The following is a 16793-nucleotide window of genomic DNA, read 5'->3' on the forward strand; positions in this document are numbered from 1 at the left end:
GGAAATTGTTTGATGCTCAATATTTTCTGGTGGAGGACCCCAAAACCCCTCGTTTCGTGTCCCCCCTTAATGCTGAAATGAAAACTAGGCCCTTGAAACAAAGAGTATATTTTCACAAACACTTGACCAGATTCAGAAACTTATAAAAACTCTACAGTGAATATAATAAGACTGTAACCAGCCATTTCTAACACAAGGAGCTGGCTTCATCAGACCAGGCCTCGACTGGTTGGCCTGTCAATCAAACTGTTGGCATCACGGAGGAGCAGGGATAGGGCGTGGTTCGCCAAAAACCGAGCCCAGATTTACGGTCCTCTCCCGATTATCACACTCAATTTCTCCCGCTCCACCCAACTGTCTTCCCTTCTCCCTCTTCCCTCACTCGTCTCATTAAGTTACATCCTGGCCTGCAACCATCACGACCCTGTATCACGACCCTCAGCGGGAGCTGCACCTCTCACTCACTGGGAGAGGACAGAGATGAATCACTTTCTTTTGTCTTTTCATTTGAGAAAAATTCAGCTTTCCCCCTTTCATTTACGAGGACGTGTTTGTATGTGTCCCTACTTAGCATGTCGACACATATTAGCGTGATGCGTGTGTGTGAATCATAACTCTGTAAACGTACCTCTGTGTCTGTTGGTTGTTTTGTCAAACATAAGCATGGCATCGTCGACCTGTGAGAACAAAGCAAAGAATAGATGAGCTTCGACATATTAAAACACACACACAGACACACACACACACACACACACACATCATTACACAGCATGGGGTGCCATTGTCCCTCTTTAGCATTGGAGTAAGAGGGGAAAACAGATGGAGAGGGTGGAGGGGAGAGAGGGAGGGGTGACAGGTGACAAAGGAGGAAAGAAAAAGAAAGAATGAGAGGGAGAGAAAGGAAGAGAGCGACGGGGAAATGAGGGAGGCAGCGGGAGGGGTGGGGTGAGGTGGGGTGAGGCGGGGGGAATTCTGTATAAAAATAAAATGAAATACAATCTATCAAGGTGAAAAAGAAGTGAATGTTCCTCGTTCAGGAGGCGCTGGAGGAAATTCTTTCCCATTCTTTGCTCTGTCTCTTTCTCCTGAGTTCTCACACAAACTCTGTCCTGCTCTCTCTCTCCTCTTTTTTTCCCCCTTTCATTCGTTCACCCTCGCTGTCTTTCTGTCCCTCTCCACAAAGTTTACTATTCCCATGGAGACCCTGTAAAGAATTTCAATTAGAAGAACTAGCCCCCTCCCTCCCTCAACTAATTTCAATGAATAGAATGGAGGGAAAGGGGAGAAAAAGAGAGGGAGAGAAAAGGACAGAAAAGGAGAAAGAAGGGGAAAATGATGAATAATGGGGTGATAGAAAAACAGATAGAAGGGGAAGTTTTGATGGAGGATAACATTTAGGATCAGAGAGTGTAGAACAAAGTGAACTGGGGTCTTTGTCAACACGCTCTCCTTTCATTCTCCTTCTCCCTCCACTTTCCTTTTTGCACTCACTCCACTGCCCTATTCATATTCCTCCTCCTCCCCCTGTCCACCCTCTCTCCTCCCTCCCTCACTTGTCCTTCACTGGCAGGAAAGTTAGCAGCTTCTGCCTGAGCTCTGACGGCATGAGGAGAGAGAGAGGGAGGCCGAGGCCTGGGATCACTGTGGAAGTGACCTTTGTGTTTTCAGTCATTAAGTACTGCGACAACATTCGCAAAAATCTGCAACTCAGATCTTCCTGCATCACATGGACACACGGGGAGTATGACTACATTGCTATTTTCATTAGGCAGCATGCACTGAAACTCAAACCAGTGTAACATGAGTGGCAGAGGCCTCTGGATGACCAGGCCATCCGATTTCTAACCTTTACATCAGATGTAAAACACATCCTCTCACTGAGACTGAGTGCGGGTATGATTTTTGGATTTCCCTCGCCAAATGATAAACACGAAGAGGATCGAGGTTGCTTCTACAACCTAACTGACCTTTTAACTCTCATCCTTGTCAACGTATATCTTGGACACACACACACACACACACACACACACACAGCACCCCCTCCTCTTTCTGTCCTTCATTCAGTTTTTACCCCCCTCCTCCTCCTCCTCTTCCTCTCCTCTCCTCTCCCCTCTGCCTTCCACCCTTCCGGTCGTCCAAACTCAATGACACAGCAGAGAGCCAGGGAACAGGACAGTAAGTAGACAGCTGCAAGCCAACATGTTATCATAAGAGTAGAGTTACACGCACAGCTAGCCCTCCTGTTAGCATTAGCAACATCTATTCTGGATTAGATGGTTAGCGCTGCCAGTCAGAGGAGCTTTTGAGCTGCGAAGCCAAATTTTTTGAAGCCGGAGGAAAGATAACAATGCTGCACAGTCATGCTAATGTGGCTCATCTTATTGTCTTCCATTAGAATATAATGGCGTGCTCACTTGAGAAATATTCTCTCACGTGTGTGAGCGTATGCTGTGGTCGCACACCAGCCCCTTGCCCTTGCCAAAACCAATAAGAAGACGATCTCCGATGTCCACTGCCCAGGGTGCTGTAAGACAATCTGATTGGATATCTGTGGGGGTCTGAGATTGGCTTAGCAGCGGCTCAGTCGCTAACTAGTCAGCGTGCATGCAGAGAGTGGAGAAAAGTTAAGGTCATATTCTCATGAAGTTCTCAGATGTACTCGAACAGGGGTCAGCTGTGATCCTGCACTGATTTCCGAGCACAGCATTAAAAATATCCAGTTTTTAGTGAAGCGTGTAGCCATTGTCTGAAGAACAAGCGCTTGCTGACAAGTCCATTACACTTTCTGCGACATTATGAAAGGTGGCATTCACATTTTTTCCCCTTCTGTCTCCTCACATCTCCCTCTTTCATTCTCTCCTCTCTCTCTCTCGCTCTCGCGCTCTCCGGCCATCTCTCTCTAAACAGGCCAGCAGACAAAGTGTTCAGTCAAGCCTCCTAATCGCCAGCTCACATGGGTGAGTGGAGTCCCAACTTTTCCCGTCTGCCCTGTCCAATCCATGCTGCATTTTTCGTCTTATCCACTCCCTCCTTTGCTTACCGCTCTGACCTATTCTCTCACTTGATTTCAGAAGAGGGATTTTAATGCTAGTTTTTCAAGTAAGGTACTTTGAGGAATGCAGTACAGAGAAGCAGGATAAAAAGCGTGAAAACAGGGATTTCCTTTGGATTAAACATAATTGACTGTATGACCCAAATGCCTGAAATGCTAATTATCAAATTACCTAACTGTGAGCCTGATAACCAGTTTAAAACACATTTCTCTCTTCCACACAGGCAAAAAGAGGGGAGCTGTTCTCGAGGGGGATTACAAGACCTTCACCTCAGGATTCAGACTTATTTCTCGTACAAACATGGCTGCTGTAGCCTCACTGGCCTCGAGACGTTCAGCAACTGGAGCTCAGATTTGTCCAGTTGGGAAACCGCACATTAACACATGCCTTTGACTTGTCTGTTTGGTCCAAAACACCTGACGTGTCAACTGAGCAGCCATTTCAGTCCGGTCTAATGAAGTTTGTGTAGGTGTGCCTTCAGAAGTGTACTCCGAAAAAATAAACTGCGGCGCATATCAAAGAGTTGCATAAAATGCATAGTGCATTCTGTGTTTTCCTTTGGAGGCGGTGCCACAGTATGAAAATAAACAGGACACCAAGTCCTACTCCATCCTAACCTGCACCTTGTAACCAGGCTCAGATAATAAACAAGAAATACCTCCCGCTCAGCAGGAATGCACTGTGGGATTGGCGCTATCCATGATACAGCTTTGGTCTCACGTGTCCAAACAGTCCAAATATTCCCTCATCCTGCGGAGGGAGTGTTGTCTTAGATATGAGTGTCTGTGATCACCAGGGAGAACTGATTCGGCACAGAGCTGCCATTTTATAAAACGCAGTCAGGAAACATGACACATGTCACAACATGCACCTTACAATCACTTAAACTGTGTGATGGTCACACGTGTGATGCGGGTCGACCAGCACCCACGACCCAGAATTAGAAGACATTATGTGAATTTGAACTAGCACCTGAAATATGGTAATACCCTAAACATGAGTCAGAGGCCAACTGAGAGAAAACACAGCCAGGCACGAGGCAGGAGGAGGTTCGTGCTGTTAATTTCTTCCAAACCATTAGACCTACACTCTGAAGCGATGTTCATTTTCAGACTCTCTCCTGCTTACATCAACAGCTGAACCACACGCTTAAAGGGACAGCTTACCTCGAAATTGAAAAATACATATTTTTCTTCTTACCTGTATCAATCTAGATTGTTTTGGTGTGAGCTAGTTGTCTGCCTTCTCTCCAATATAATGCAACTAGATGGCACTCGGCTTGTGGTGCCAAAAGAGCCAAAAAAATACATTTTATAAAATTCAACAGCAATGTCTCTTTCCAGAAATCATGAGCTGGTTATTTAAGATAATCCACAGACCTTGATGTGAGCAGTTTCATGTAGGAACTATTTTCTTTCTACCAAACTACACCAATCAAACGTATCACTGCACAGAAGGAAGCGTGCGTGCATCTGCTGCAAGCTCACCTAGCACCACTGAGGTAGCTAACGTGACAGCTAGGGCTTGGTATTTTTTATTGTTTTATTGGTATTGGTACCAATACTAGTATTCTTAAAGTGATACGGATACAAATATAGTATCTCATCTCATTCACAACCTATAATGTGAATGGAGTGGCGTGTAGTATAGCCATACTTTTGAACGTTTTGGTGGCATCTTGGCACACTGAACTGCCAATTCTGTCAAATACATGGCGCTCAACTTCACCACACCACAGACTGTATAAATTGTCGCTGCTGCTGCAGGAGTGTGAGCTCCACGCCAGAGATAGTTGTGTGACAGTAGAGTCAGTAGAGCAATAGAAACTGTCCACCAGTGCCCATATTGTTTTTTTTTGCTTGTTGTGATTATCTTAAATGCTTTAAATCCTTAAAATCTGTACAACCTAATCTAAAAGGTTACGTAATTCAATAAACAATAATAAATTATACAAATATTGAAATTGTCTCATTAAAAAAAATTATGTTTTATCATCAAACTTTACAAAATAAATCTAAACAATCTAAAAGACTTATATGAAGAAATATAAACAAAATATTTTTTTAAGACTCCGTAAGTCATTTGAACTAATTTTATTATTTAGTTTCGGAGATATGCTCTTCTTTTTATGAGCAGAGTACAAAGGCTTTGTGATAAATTTATTTTTCATTCATCTGACACCGCTATGCATATTTGCGTAATTTGCATCACACGTAACGTAGTGCAATGACGTTACGAACATACAATGTGATGACATGGAATACAGCAGCCTTAGTTTTCTGGTGCAAAAAGAGTGAATGTTCTAGCTATTAGCTTCTGGTTTTTATTATAGATAGATAAATACAGGATTATACAAACAGCAATCTACTTCGGCCATTACACGGAATTTCCTGAAGAAGTTTAGTTTAAAGTTTACTGATCTGGCAGGGTATCAGGACAGTTCGATATCAGACCCCCAGCGCAAAAAGGATCATATAAAGATTTTGTTTGATGATACTTTCGATAGACGTTTCAATACTACCTGGTGCTGGGCTATTTCGGTGGATACCTTAAAGATATCAAGTACCGATAGCCAGCCTGAGTTACAGCTCAGTCAAAGAGGACGCCATTACTATTTACATCTCTCTCTGTCACGACCAAAACCCTCTTGTCCATGAGTGATGCGTTCGCACAGTGATTCAGTTGGTGGGTGTAGTCTGGCAGCCGAGTGCCATCCTGAAGGCAGACATCTCCACAGCTGATATCACTATCACTCAGCAACAATACCAAAACACTCTTGATTGATAAAAAGTACTACAAGTGGGAGGAAAAATATGTATTTTTGATTTCAGTGGGAACTGTCCCTTTAATGTTTGTGACAACTGGATCCCTGGCTGTGAGTCTTACAGTCTGTACAAATGTATGCAAGCTTGCCTCCCATCGCAGCCACGGCGATGACACTGTCACACTTTCATGCGCACACACACCCTTCTTTCCATTCATGCAAATGCACACTTCTTACACATTTTTTTAAAAGAAACAAAAAAAAACACTGGATTACAGTGGGACAATGGGCGAAAGCAGGTCACCACGGCAACAAGCTGACAGGGGCTGGAGCAGGGTGTGTGTATGTGGGATGGGAGGGGAGTTGGTGTCTGAGGTACTGATTTTGGGTGAGGTGAGGGGTAGGAGGGGGGGGGGGGCAGTGTTACAGGAGCAGCTGTTGCATTTGATTAGTTAATACTGAAGAGCCTGAACTCAACTCAAACACACTCCCAAACCCCCCAAAGTGTAGTTAGCTAAAAAGTAACCCAACATTTCATGCATGATGGACACTTTGATACATTTATGGTCCATCAGATTGGTGCTTTTCCCTTTCATAGTCACTTTTCCTCCTCACTATCTCAACATTCCTCCTTTTCTCTGCCCTTCAACCCTTTTGAGCTCCCCTCCCTCTGTCTCTACGGGGGGCTGCTTCTTCCCTTTCAGTCCCCCGCCATCTCCCTCTTCTCCTCTCCCTCTTCCCCTCCTCTTGTTGCTTTTTTTTTCTTCCTCCCTCTCCCCGGCCACTCATCTGTCTCCACAGCATGTGTTTGCCTTTCACCAAATTTCATTCAAAGGAGCTGAGCAGGACAAATGAAGAAGCCAAAAACACTGAGATGGGATTGTAAAAAGAGCAAAACAGCTAACAAAGGAGATAAACTAACAAACCAACTAATACCATAGCTGCCAGAGCAGACTATCAATGACCAAACAGCATTTTCTTTCCTTTCTTTTAGTTCTATCTCTCTTTCTGTCCTTTCCATCCTCCTAAACATTTGCTGTTTGTTCTCTGACATCAGGCCTCTTTCACACTTTTTGTTGTGCCTCGACTCAAACGAAAAAGAGTAAAACAAAAAGAAAAACAAATTTGTCGAAAGCTGAGAGATGTCAAATGGGTGTAGCCAACGACAGATGAATAGAATCAATCAAAGGAACACAGTCCATTAGAGCAGTGATTCCCAACCAGTGGTACTTGGACCCTAGGGGGCACTTCTGCTGTTGCCAGTGGGTACATTGAAAGATTGTGGAGCGGCTTGGTAATTTCATAAAATAGAAATTTCAACTTCATAAAAAATGTGGTCACATATTGAGTCATCTTGAGCAACTAAACACCACAAGTTGTGACTAAGAGGGTGTAAAAACTTTAAAGCAACAGACAAGAGATGGATGGAAAAAAGTTAACGTTAGCTTAAAGTGACGGATGCATGGTCTAAAAAGTAACGATTAAACCGCTGAAATAGTTGGCTAATGGATGAATGATTGAAACAGCTGAAAGTAGTGGAAAATAGTTGAAATAGCTAAAATAAAAATGGTTGAAATAGCAAACACTAGCTAAGACTAATGGAGAAATGGACACATGATTGAAATAACTAAAATGGATCCATGGTTGAAACATCCTGCTTCTGCCACTTCATGTGGTAATATTCAGTGTTGCGGTACAGTAATATATTACTTTAGCAGTAACAAATTAAAGCGGGATTTATACTTCTGTGTCAAATCGACAGTGTACCCTTGGGTCCATGTCATTGGTTCGACAGCCCATTGGTTCGACATCCCATTAGTCCGACTGTCCGCGGTGCTGAACGGCTCGCAGCGGGCGTATGGTGCGCCGCGACTGGCTTGAGGCGGAGCAGGCTCATGGCTTGTGTGTTTGTCACTTTCTTTTTCATTTTAACCCACACCATGATCTTTTCCTGACCCTAACCAAGTGGTTTTTGTGCCTAAACCTAACCAGACCTTAACCACAGGGCATCATGATGATTTCGGAACGGACTTCGGAACAATGAGTTTAATATGGTCGGAACAATGGGACGTCAAACCAATGGGCTGTCGGACCAATGGGCAGTTCCCGTACCCTTCGCCATATTCTGACGTGTACCTCCCAAGAAATGTAAGTACATGTCACAACAACGCAGACCTCCTGTTTATTTTTGTAAGCTGAAACCATTTCCCTCAGTGGAAATAAAGCTTTTATTTACTTTTATTTCACAGATAAGACTTCGGGATTTATCCTGGCTTCATACAGGCAGAGAAAATCTCTGCTAGCTAGTTGCTAGGCTAATTTATACAATGTAAAATGCCATTGTGCTAATAACGTTAGCATCTTATATTTGTTTGGAAAACGTGTTAAGTATAAGACAGATGTTTTGTCAGTGAACCTTGTGAGTTGTAATGGAGCTGCATTTGTAACATTACCTTTGTTAAATGTTGCTGTTGTCCCTGGCTTCATATGAGTAGAGGGAATGTCTGCTAGCTGCTAATTTAGGGCTAATTTATACAATGTAAAATGCTGTAGGCTTGTGCTAACATTAGCATGTATCTGTGGGGGGAAAAAAAGTGCTTTGTCTGTGAATGCTGTGAGTTATAATGAAGCTGATATGTGTACTTGTGTTTGAAATGGTCACTATTAAGCCATGTTTAATGTGTGTTTTGAATCAACTACACTTTACAGCGCCTCACACAAACCTCTGCCGCCAACTAGTGTTTTGGAGGTGTAACTGCAGAGTGACACAGACACACCACCGCACAAGTATAAATGCTCACAACAGCATACGTTTTAATTTTTTTCATTACATCCACACTGCACCACTTTTACCAGTGAGCCCCACAGAAAAAATTCCACCAAAGAATCCTGTTTTAGTGTGTTGTCATGTTATATAAGCTACAATGTAGCAGGGTCGCGGTTTCTGGCATATATTTGATGCCATTGCATGTATGTTAGCATGTTAGATGTGTTCCTATTCATTTATTCTGTCCTTGTCTTACACGCAACTCTCTCTACATTGTTGTTTCAGCTGACCAGGAACCTGCAAGTGGGTCTTTCACCTCACTTGCTATAGTGTGAGTGACTCACACGGCAATAAACTTGTGCCAACCTCCGCATTTGTCTATTGTGTTTCATGATAGGCCTACAATCAAAGACATTTATCCCTATCTCATAATTTATCACTTTGTCTGTTGCCCACCTGCCCATCCCTGTGTATTTGCTCATTTAAAAAGGCCGAGGCTATTTAATTGTTCTATATCATCCCACTATTGTTAATATAAGAGGGTGGTTTTAATATAGAGTAGTAACCATTGCGTGTGAATGCATGAATGGGCGAGATCTGCACTCTGCAGGAGGAGAGCCTCCATTAGGGCTAAACAATATCGCCCACCACTGGATGTAATGAACTGCAATAAAGTGGAGCTACTGTGCCTTGATTACCTGCTATTAAAAACAACATTACCCTTTGTAATGAGTAACACATTACTCTACTCAGTAATACTGTAAAGTAAGTATTTACTTTCAAAAAAAAGTAACTAGTAATATGTACTATATAACATTTTGAAAGTAACTCGCCCATTACTGAAGTACAAATGCAAACTGTTTAACTGTATGCATATTTAATGAAACATACAGTTCACTTTTATATCATTATTAGTTCAATAGTATACAGTTTGAACTGAATGTTGAGGGGAAGTTCAGTCTGACACAAACTGTTTGGGAATCACTGCACTAGAGGACCTGAGAGACCGGAGCTGATCACAGACTGGGGTGGCTACAAATAGACACCAGATTTGTGTATGCTTTACCTTTCCAAACTGGTCGAAGTAATGCTTCACATCTTCGATGGTGGTATTGACTGACAGTCCTCCGACAAAGATCTTCTTTGTCCTGGTCACCAGCTAGCAACAGAGAAGAAGAAGACGGCATCGTTTACCACTAATCACATTAGCCAGGGGGGTAGATGCTGGTGATAAAGAGACTTTGTGTTTGTTGGTGTTTAGCTGATCTCAGAGGTTTCTGAAAGCTCTTCTGAACATTCAGCCTAATTCACTTCAGTATAAGGTCTGTTACATCTAAAGCTTGGTGGAGAGTGTGTGCGTTAGTGTGTGTGTGTGTGTGTGTGTGTGTGTGTACAGGTGACTATTGTGTGTGTGCTGGCTGCTGATAGTCGGGGGTTGGGCAGGGTCAGGGTACGGGGTCACAGTGTCAGGCTGGACAAGTGGATTGCCGCTCCTCTTTGGTCACTTGCCTGACTCTAATCCCAGCCAACCAGGGCTGAGTGATGAGCAGTGACATATGACATCATCACTACTCCCCCTTTATGTTAACCCTTTCAGTGTGCACTCACCTTAGGCTGGGCCCGGCGGGGAAACGCCACCTTCGGGTCGATCTGTAAGGGAGAGATGAGTTGAGATGAGTTTTTAAGTGGTTTAAGTAAAACGTGTCTGTTCTTGAAATGACGTACACATTTCAAGACATCCTGCTGTGGATCTAATTGCAGTTTTGATGATAGATGGGCTGTGACGATTGTGAAAGGCCGGCGCTACAGTATTACTGATATTTAGAGGATTCTATTAGTAGTGAGCTGTTGTTGACATTTGTTTCATTTATTAATATTCGGAGATGCACAGACCCCACTGCTGTACATGTAAAATAATCATAATAACTGCAAAATCAACAAAGTTTTTCCCATTACATATTTTTTACCATGGAAAAGTATTACAGTGACAACCCTTCCCTTTGCCACAAACAAATGCATTGTCATTCAACTAAAGGAGAGAAATACTTCATATTTTACACATGGTTATATTAGGGCTAGGCAGTACGGAGAGAAGCAAATATCACCACATGTTTGACCATTAACTCCAATATCGATGTTGCAATAATATTGTAATACTGTTGACTACTGGTGCTGTCACAGAGTATTTACACAGTGAGATTTTGCTGCCTTTTTATCATAGAACTGCTGGAGAGTGACAGGAAATGGGGGCGAGAGAATGGAGATGATGCACAGCAAAGGGCCGCATGTTAGAGTTGAACCCATGCTGATGCTAAGGCCTCAGCCTACAGTACATGGGGCGCACACTCTATCCAGTGAGCTAGAGGCTGCGCCCGCAATGACAGTTTTGATAAATAATCACCAGCAATGTGGATGACTGAGTCAGGGTGTCTACAGGTACAAACAAGTTAAGTTTAAGACACTTTAAGACCTTGTTAATACCACTTTAAATACAATTTAAGACCAAACTTTCGATGGAAATACCCACCACAAGTGAAAACATACTCTTTCCAAGATCACTATGGTAAAATGCCACTGAGGATACTCCCTGTGCTTACCACTTTAAGCACAGAAAAAAAAACTAACAAGCAGGTTGGCTGGCAAGGCCTTAGTTTAACAATGCAGACCCACTGCGAAATCTAAATGTGTAAAAGGGGTGAAAATAGGGTCTGGTTCCTCATTGAGCAGTGTTTTTCTTCTGTTAAATGATGATTCTCGTAGCGAAATACCAGATATTGTTGTGGTAAGGCGACTGAAAAACATTTAAGACCCATTCAATCTGAATTTAAGACAATTTGATACTTTTAAGGGCTTTTTTTATTGATAAATGTGTACTATTTTTATATTCTAATACAATATAGACACCCTGAAGTTGAGTAAAGATAGATAATAGAAAAGCTACAACAGTCTGCTAAGTTCAGAAATCTGTAACTCAGAACTTAAAACCAGGAAAAGACAACACTTATCGTAAAACAATATCCAAAATCTAAGGCGACATCTAGTCTCATATCAAGATGTCAATATGCTATATTGCCCGGCGCACAGTTACATTGCTAAATTTATATTTCTTTAGTTTGTCTCTGAGGCCCCAAACAGAAGTAATGGGTCATTATTTAACAGTTCAAATCATATCTATAAAAAAATCTTACAAAACCAGGAAAATCAAATGTTTGTTGAGCTGCTAAAGAGGGTTTCGGTATTCCAAGAACCCAAACAAATATAACAGTTAAAAAAGCACAACAAATATTTTTGTCCCTTCTGAGACCGCGAGGTAGACCTCCTCTTCAATGCACCCTCCCACCTTAAGAATCTCTGAGCAAAGACACCAAATCTCTACCTGCTCCGGATATGTTGTTCAGCAGCTGATCCTGTGCTGTGTGTTAACGAAATCTCGCTCTGGGCATCGATGAATTATCACACTGTTAACTAAGTAGAATTAGTTACAACACAGAGCCTCTAAGTCTGAACCCATCTGAAGGCCTGCAAGTCCAGAAATAGAACATATGCTAATCTGCGAGTATGTATAGTAGACCCTTGTTTATGCAAGCCCCAAAAAATCCAAACACACCAGCCAAACAAACAGGCGTAGGGAACAAAATACACAGTGAGACGTGAATACGTACATTCTCTAAATTGTGCGTTGGGACACAACTAAATGCATCTTTGCCACAACCTAGACAGAGCAGAGCAGTCTGGCATCTAAAATGAGCATTTAATATTCTGAATACATTTCAGATGGATATATATTTTTTTTAAATCTCACAAATCCAGACAACCTCCATTTTGGATTAGCCAGATTTGACTGTATCCATATTTCTCCCAAGTGGAATGTCTCAGCAGTGGTCAAGGTTACAGATAAAATTAGAAGCAAATGAGTTTTGAATGAGCTGGCCTTTAATAATGCTAAATATGCAAAGCCTGGCCTGGCATTTTAAATTTGTGAGGAATCTTGTGTTATTCTCACTCAAGCCAACGAGAGAGATGATTTTAGGTCACAGGACCTTGTAGTGTATTATGGTCTTAGAGTTCCATCTTTGTTCTAATAATTGGATGTGTGAAGCAAAAGCCCTTGTGTCTCACACGGCCGCTATCAGAGGTATTGAATTGATATTGGCAACTAAAAGGGAGCCTATCAAATGGCCAGAAATAAGCACTTAAAATGTGAACAATACACACAATGCGAGGGAGGGTGTTCATTCAATATTCTAACAATCCTTTCATCTCTTTCCTGTGATGATTCCCTGCTTCTGATGACAAATCTACAGACAAAAATATCCCACGAGGACCTTTAAGTACCTCAGATTTAACACTGCTTCAAGAGCACAACGCTGTGTAACTAAGATGCAGCTGCAGCGTCCTTGGGAGGGATTGCAGAAGGTCTTTGCACCTTGAAGTGGGGCACAAAGACGAGAGAGGAGTCATGTCACCTCCAGCTGGTCCGAGCACAAAGACAAAGGTGACAAGGACACGCAAAGCCACCCCAGCAACTCTCGACAGCAGCAGTGCAACAAACAGAGAGCACTCGCAAACAATACCAACATTTCTTACAGGATCTGTGCTTAATGGGCCAAATGTAACATAATAGATGTGTGGCTTCATACTCTGTGATTACCAACGTGGTGACCTTTTCACCAGCTGCTTTTTATCAAAAAGATGCGAGCAAAAAGACACAAACACTGTAAATGGCAAGCGCAGATGTAGCCATTTTTTTTTTTACTCACAGTTTACAGTGCATGTAACAGTGCACCTGTGCTACTGAACAAATCCTGTTTTCAGGCTGTACTGGTGTTGTCACGATACTGGAATTCCTATCTCTAGTACAATACCTTGAAAAATGTAGATATTTGATACAGTATTTGATACCATGAGAAAAATGACATTGAGGGCATACAAGCAAAAAGATGAATTCATCAAGGTTTTAACATGATATCAACGGCTTTTCTTTCCTTGATTAGTAGCAGAAGACAGTGCAATGACCATAGTCAACATTAACAATAAGAAAGAGCGAGGAAGCACAGCTGGAAACGGTGTATCAATACTCCAGAAAATGAATATTCAAACCATTTCCAATATTCAGAATCTAAATGTATCAACATTTTTTGTCAACACTAGGCTCTAAATGTATTATATATTCAAAATAAAAGAGAACAACATACAAGACAGGAGAAGCTGCAGTAACCTTAGAAGCATAACACGACAGAATCACGCTAGCAGACTACTACAACAAGCAGCAATGTACCAAGTCATCATTATGATTTCTTGTAAATACACATCCTCCCTTTACAAAACAGTCCTGGTGTAAAGTGGTTGGGAAATACGGGTGCTGGGAGTTGTTTTAACAAGAGGACAGGTGCTACCCTGAGGCCATGATGTGGCGGAGACACAGACCATGAGCTAACAATGACAGCGGTCAGAAAGCAGCCCTCACATCTGACACAAGGCTGCAGTCGCACCCAGTGTATACAGGAAAATATTCACCATATATCTGTTTCCAGGAGCCCATTACAATATATATTCAACAGCTTGTGGTGATTTTGAAATCAGTCACCTAAAGGGCTACAACTATCAATTATTTTCATTGTCGATTAATCTGTTGAGCATTTTTCCAATTAATTGATTAGTTGTTTGGTCTAAAAAATGGCAGAAAATGGTGTTGATTAGAATGTCCCAAAACCCAAAGTGAAAGTCTTGTTTCTTCCACAACCGAAAGATATTCGGTTAAGTATCAAAGTGGAGCAAAGAAACCAGAAAATATTCACTTTTAACAAGCTAGATTTTTTTTTAAAATTACTCAAACTGATGAATCAATAAGCAAATTAGTTGTTGATTATTTTAATAGCTGGCAACTAATCAATTAATCGATTAATCACTGCAGCCCTAGTCTCCCGTCAATGTGTCTTTGTAAGACCCTGTTATTCTTCAATTCTGCTTAAAAACAACTATTTTCATGTTAAGGGTGATATCACAAATATAATCTGATAAATTAAATAATCAGTAATATATGCTGTGATCCAATTTTTAAAAAAAAATTCAATTGAAAAACAGTTTATGGATGAAATAACTGGACACTATTTTCTGGGGGTTTACCTAGTAAATCAAACAGCAAAATGCGTCATTGCATTGATGCAACAATGACATAAAAGAGACAGTATAGTAGAGTAGTTTGTATGTCTCATGGTATATATATCATCATATTTTCCACCCATATTTCACATGTTGTCAAAACACCAGCATGTAAAAGCTTTAAATCATCAAGCGCTCTTACAAAACAGCCTAAAATACAGAAGGTTACCAACTAGACTAGGTTAGGCCTAATGCAATATCTGTAGTAGTGCTTCTATGGCTACAGTCATGCCATGCTGTTAAAAAAAAATCATTCCACTCCAGCGAAATAACAGAATATATCTAACATTTCATTTCTACATCTGGCTGTGCTCAGAGGAAGGCTATAATAAATGAAAACTAAAGCATCTATCAGACTGGCGGATTAGCCTCGAGGAAGACAGATAGGCCACAAAGCAAAAGGTAAAATGACTTAGCCAGGTCACTGTTTGCAACACTCAGAAATAGCTCTTCAGAGGCTTGACATTTGAGAAGTGGCTCGGCAATGTAACAGTCCCAATAAACAGTGGTGAAAACGTAACTACTAGGAAGCAAAAAAAGTTGCTCTTCCCAGACTGACACAGAAGAGTTATGACTGAGTGTGTCGTGAAATGGTCTGACTAACATCCTGCTTCATGACATCCAACCTCCGCTCAATCTAAGCAGCAAAGTGACGGCAGAGCCTACAGTATGATTTTAGTGGTTTAGCTTTTAAGACTAGACTAATCTACGACCAATAGTCACCTCACGAGGCCCAGCGCGTCCACCAGTGTTACAAACTGGAAAACAAAAATAAAAAAAATAGGACGTCAAATCAGTAGATAGAGAGGGAGAGAGAGAGAAAGAGGGAAAGGAATGAGTGTGAAAATGAGAAAGCACAGGGAGAAAGAGGAGGCATTCATTTGGAAAACAGAGTCAGCCCATGAGAAAGTGGGCCTGTCCAGTGTAGCGGTGCAGCGGGGCCGTCCCAGCAGGCAGCCCCTCTGATTTCATTAATTAACAGGACAAAGAGTACAAAACAGATGGGCCCGTAGAGGAACTGGGGCTCCCGTGCTACCCCCACAGGCACATACGCATACACACAAGCACCCACATAATGTAGCACAAACACAAACACCAACACATGAACACAAAGTGACACATATATGTAATTAAACAGCCAAGAATACACACCTCCACTGACAACAAGTGTATTGCCATCACACGGTGGACATATAGAGATGTAAGCTCTGACACATCGGTCAACCTGCCAACACGTTCTTGCCACAAAATGGCAAACACCCACACTGGTGAAAAAAGGCACCATGGGCTGCCCCATTATGGCAATATAATCAATATAAGCTAAACAAAAAGCTATAAACAGAAGAGGAGACAAAAGGAGCTGGCATGTCAATGCATGCACGCAGAGTGAGAGGGAGAGACTTGGTTTGGGCCCAGGCCAGCAGGGTCAATCTGCACAGCTGAACAATGGCACAGTAATTAGTTAACGAAGCTCACTAATGAGGACCCCCCCAACCCAACCCCGCTCCTGCCCGTGTAACTCTGCTAGGGCGCCTCGCCAGGGCGGGTGTGTGGTGGTAGGGTGGTGGTGGAAGGGCTTGTGCACATGTAGCATGGATAGAGAACCCTGGATCCACCTTCAGAGCAGGTCCAGGCTTTATCCCCGGATCTGAGGCCTCGCATGGACCTCGGAAGCCCAATCCAGTTTGTTTCCCTCAATCGGATTACTTGCTTTTCAGATCTATACTAATTACAGCACGGGAGCTGGACCTCCCTCACTCTTCTCTCTCCTCACTCTCTCCTCCACCTTCTCCACCACCCCCATCTCCAGTTTTGTCCACATCAGCACTTACAGCTAATCTCCAGTCAGGAGCGAGGAGCCGGTGCTAGCATCTACTCTAACCAGGTGTTAGACCACAGCAGAATGTGGTGCCAACGGTCCGCAGAGGCTGGTGCTAACATATGTTGTTACAGTGCCCAGCTATATACGAAAACAGCTATATTAACACCACGCTGATGACCACCACTGTACCTTCGCAGGCGGTCGTGCCAAAAGTGGCAATTACCA

General features: G+C 42.3%; 1 protein-coding gene across 2 annotated transcripts in view; it reads right to left on the reverse strand.

Moving 5' to 3' along the window:
• The window catches only part of LOC126385855 (RNA-binding protein Musashi homolog 1-like), a 29443-nt gene that overhangs the window by 7718 nt on the left and 4932 nt on the right, over positions 1–16793 (reverse strand). For both annotated transcript variants that reach the window (XM_050037877.1, XM_050037876.1), the window contains exons 5-7: positions 10193–10234; positions 9651–9743; positions 629–677 (exon numbers count right to left, since the gene is read on the reverse strand). In XM_050037877.1, the coding sequence (XP_049893834.1) occupies positions 629–677; positions 9651–9743; positions 10193–10234 (184 nt within the window). The remainder of the gene's footprint in view (positions 1–628; positions 678–9650; positions 9744–10192; positions 10235–16793) is intronic.

The sequence above is a fragment of the Epinephelus moara genome, chromosome 24 (assembly GCF_006386435.1).
Source record: "Epinephelus moara isolate mb chromosome 24, YSFRI_EMoa_1.0, whole genome shotgun sequence".
NCBI classification, from domain to species: Eukaryota; Metazoa; Chordata; class Actinopteri; order Perciformes; family Serranidae; genus Epinephelus; species Epinephelus moara.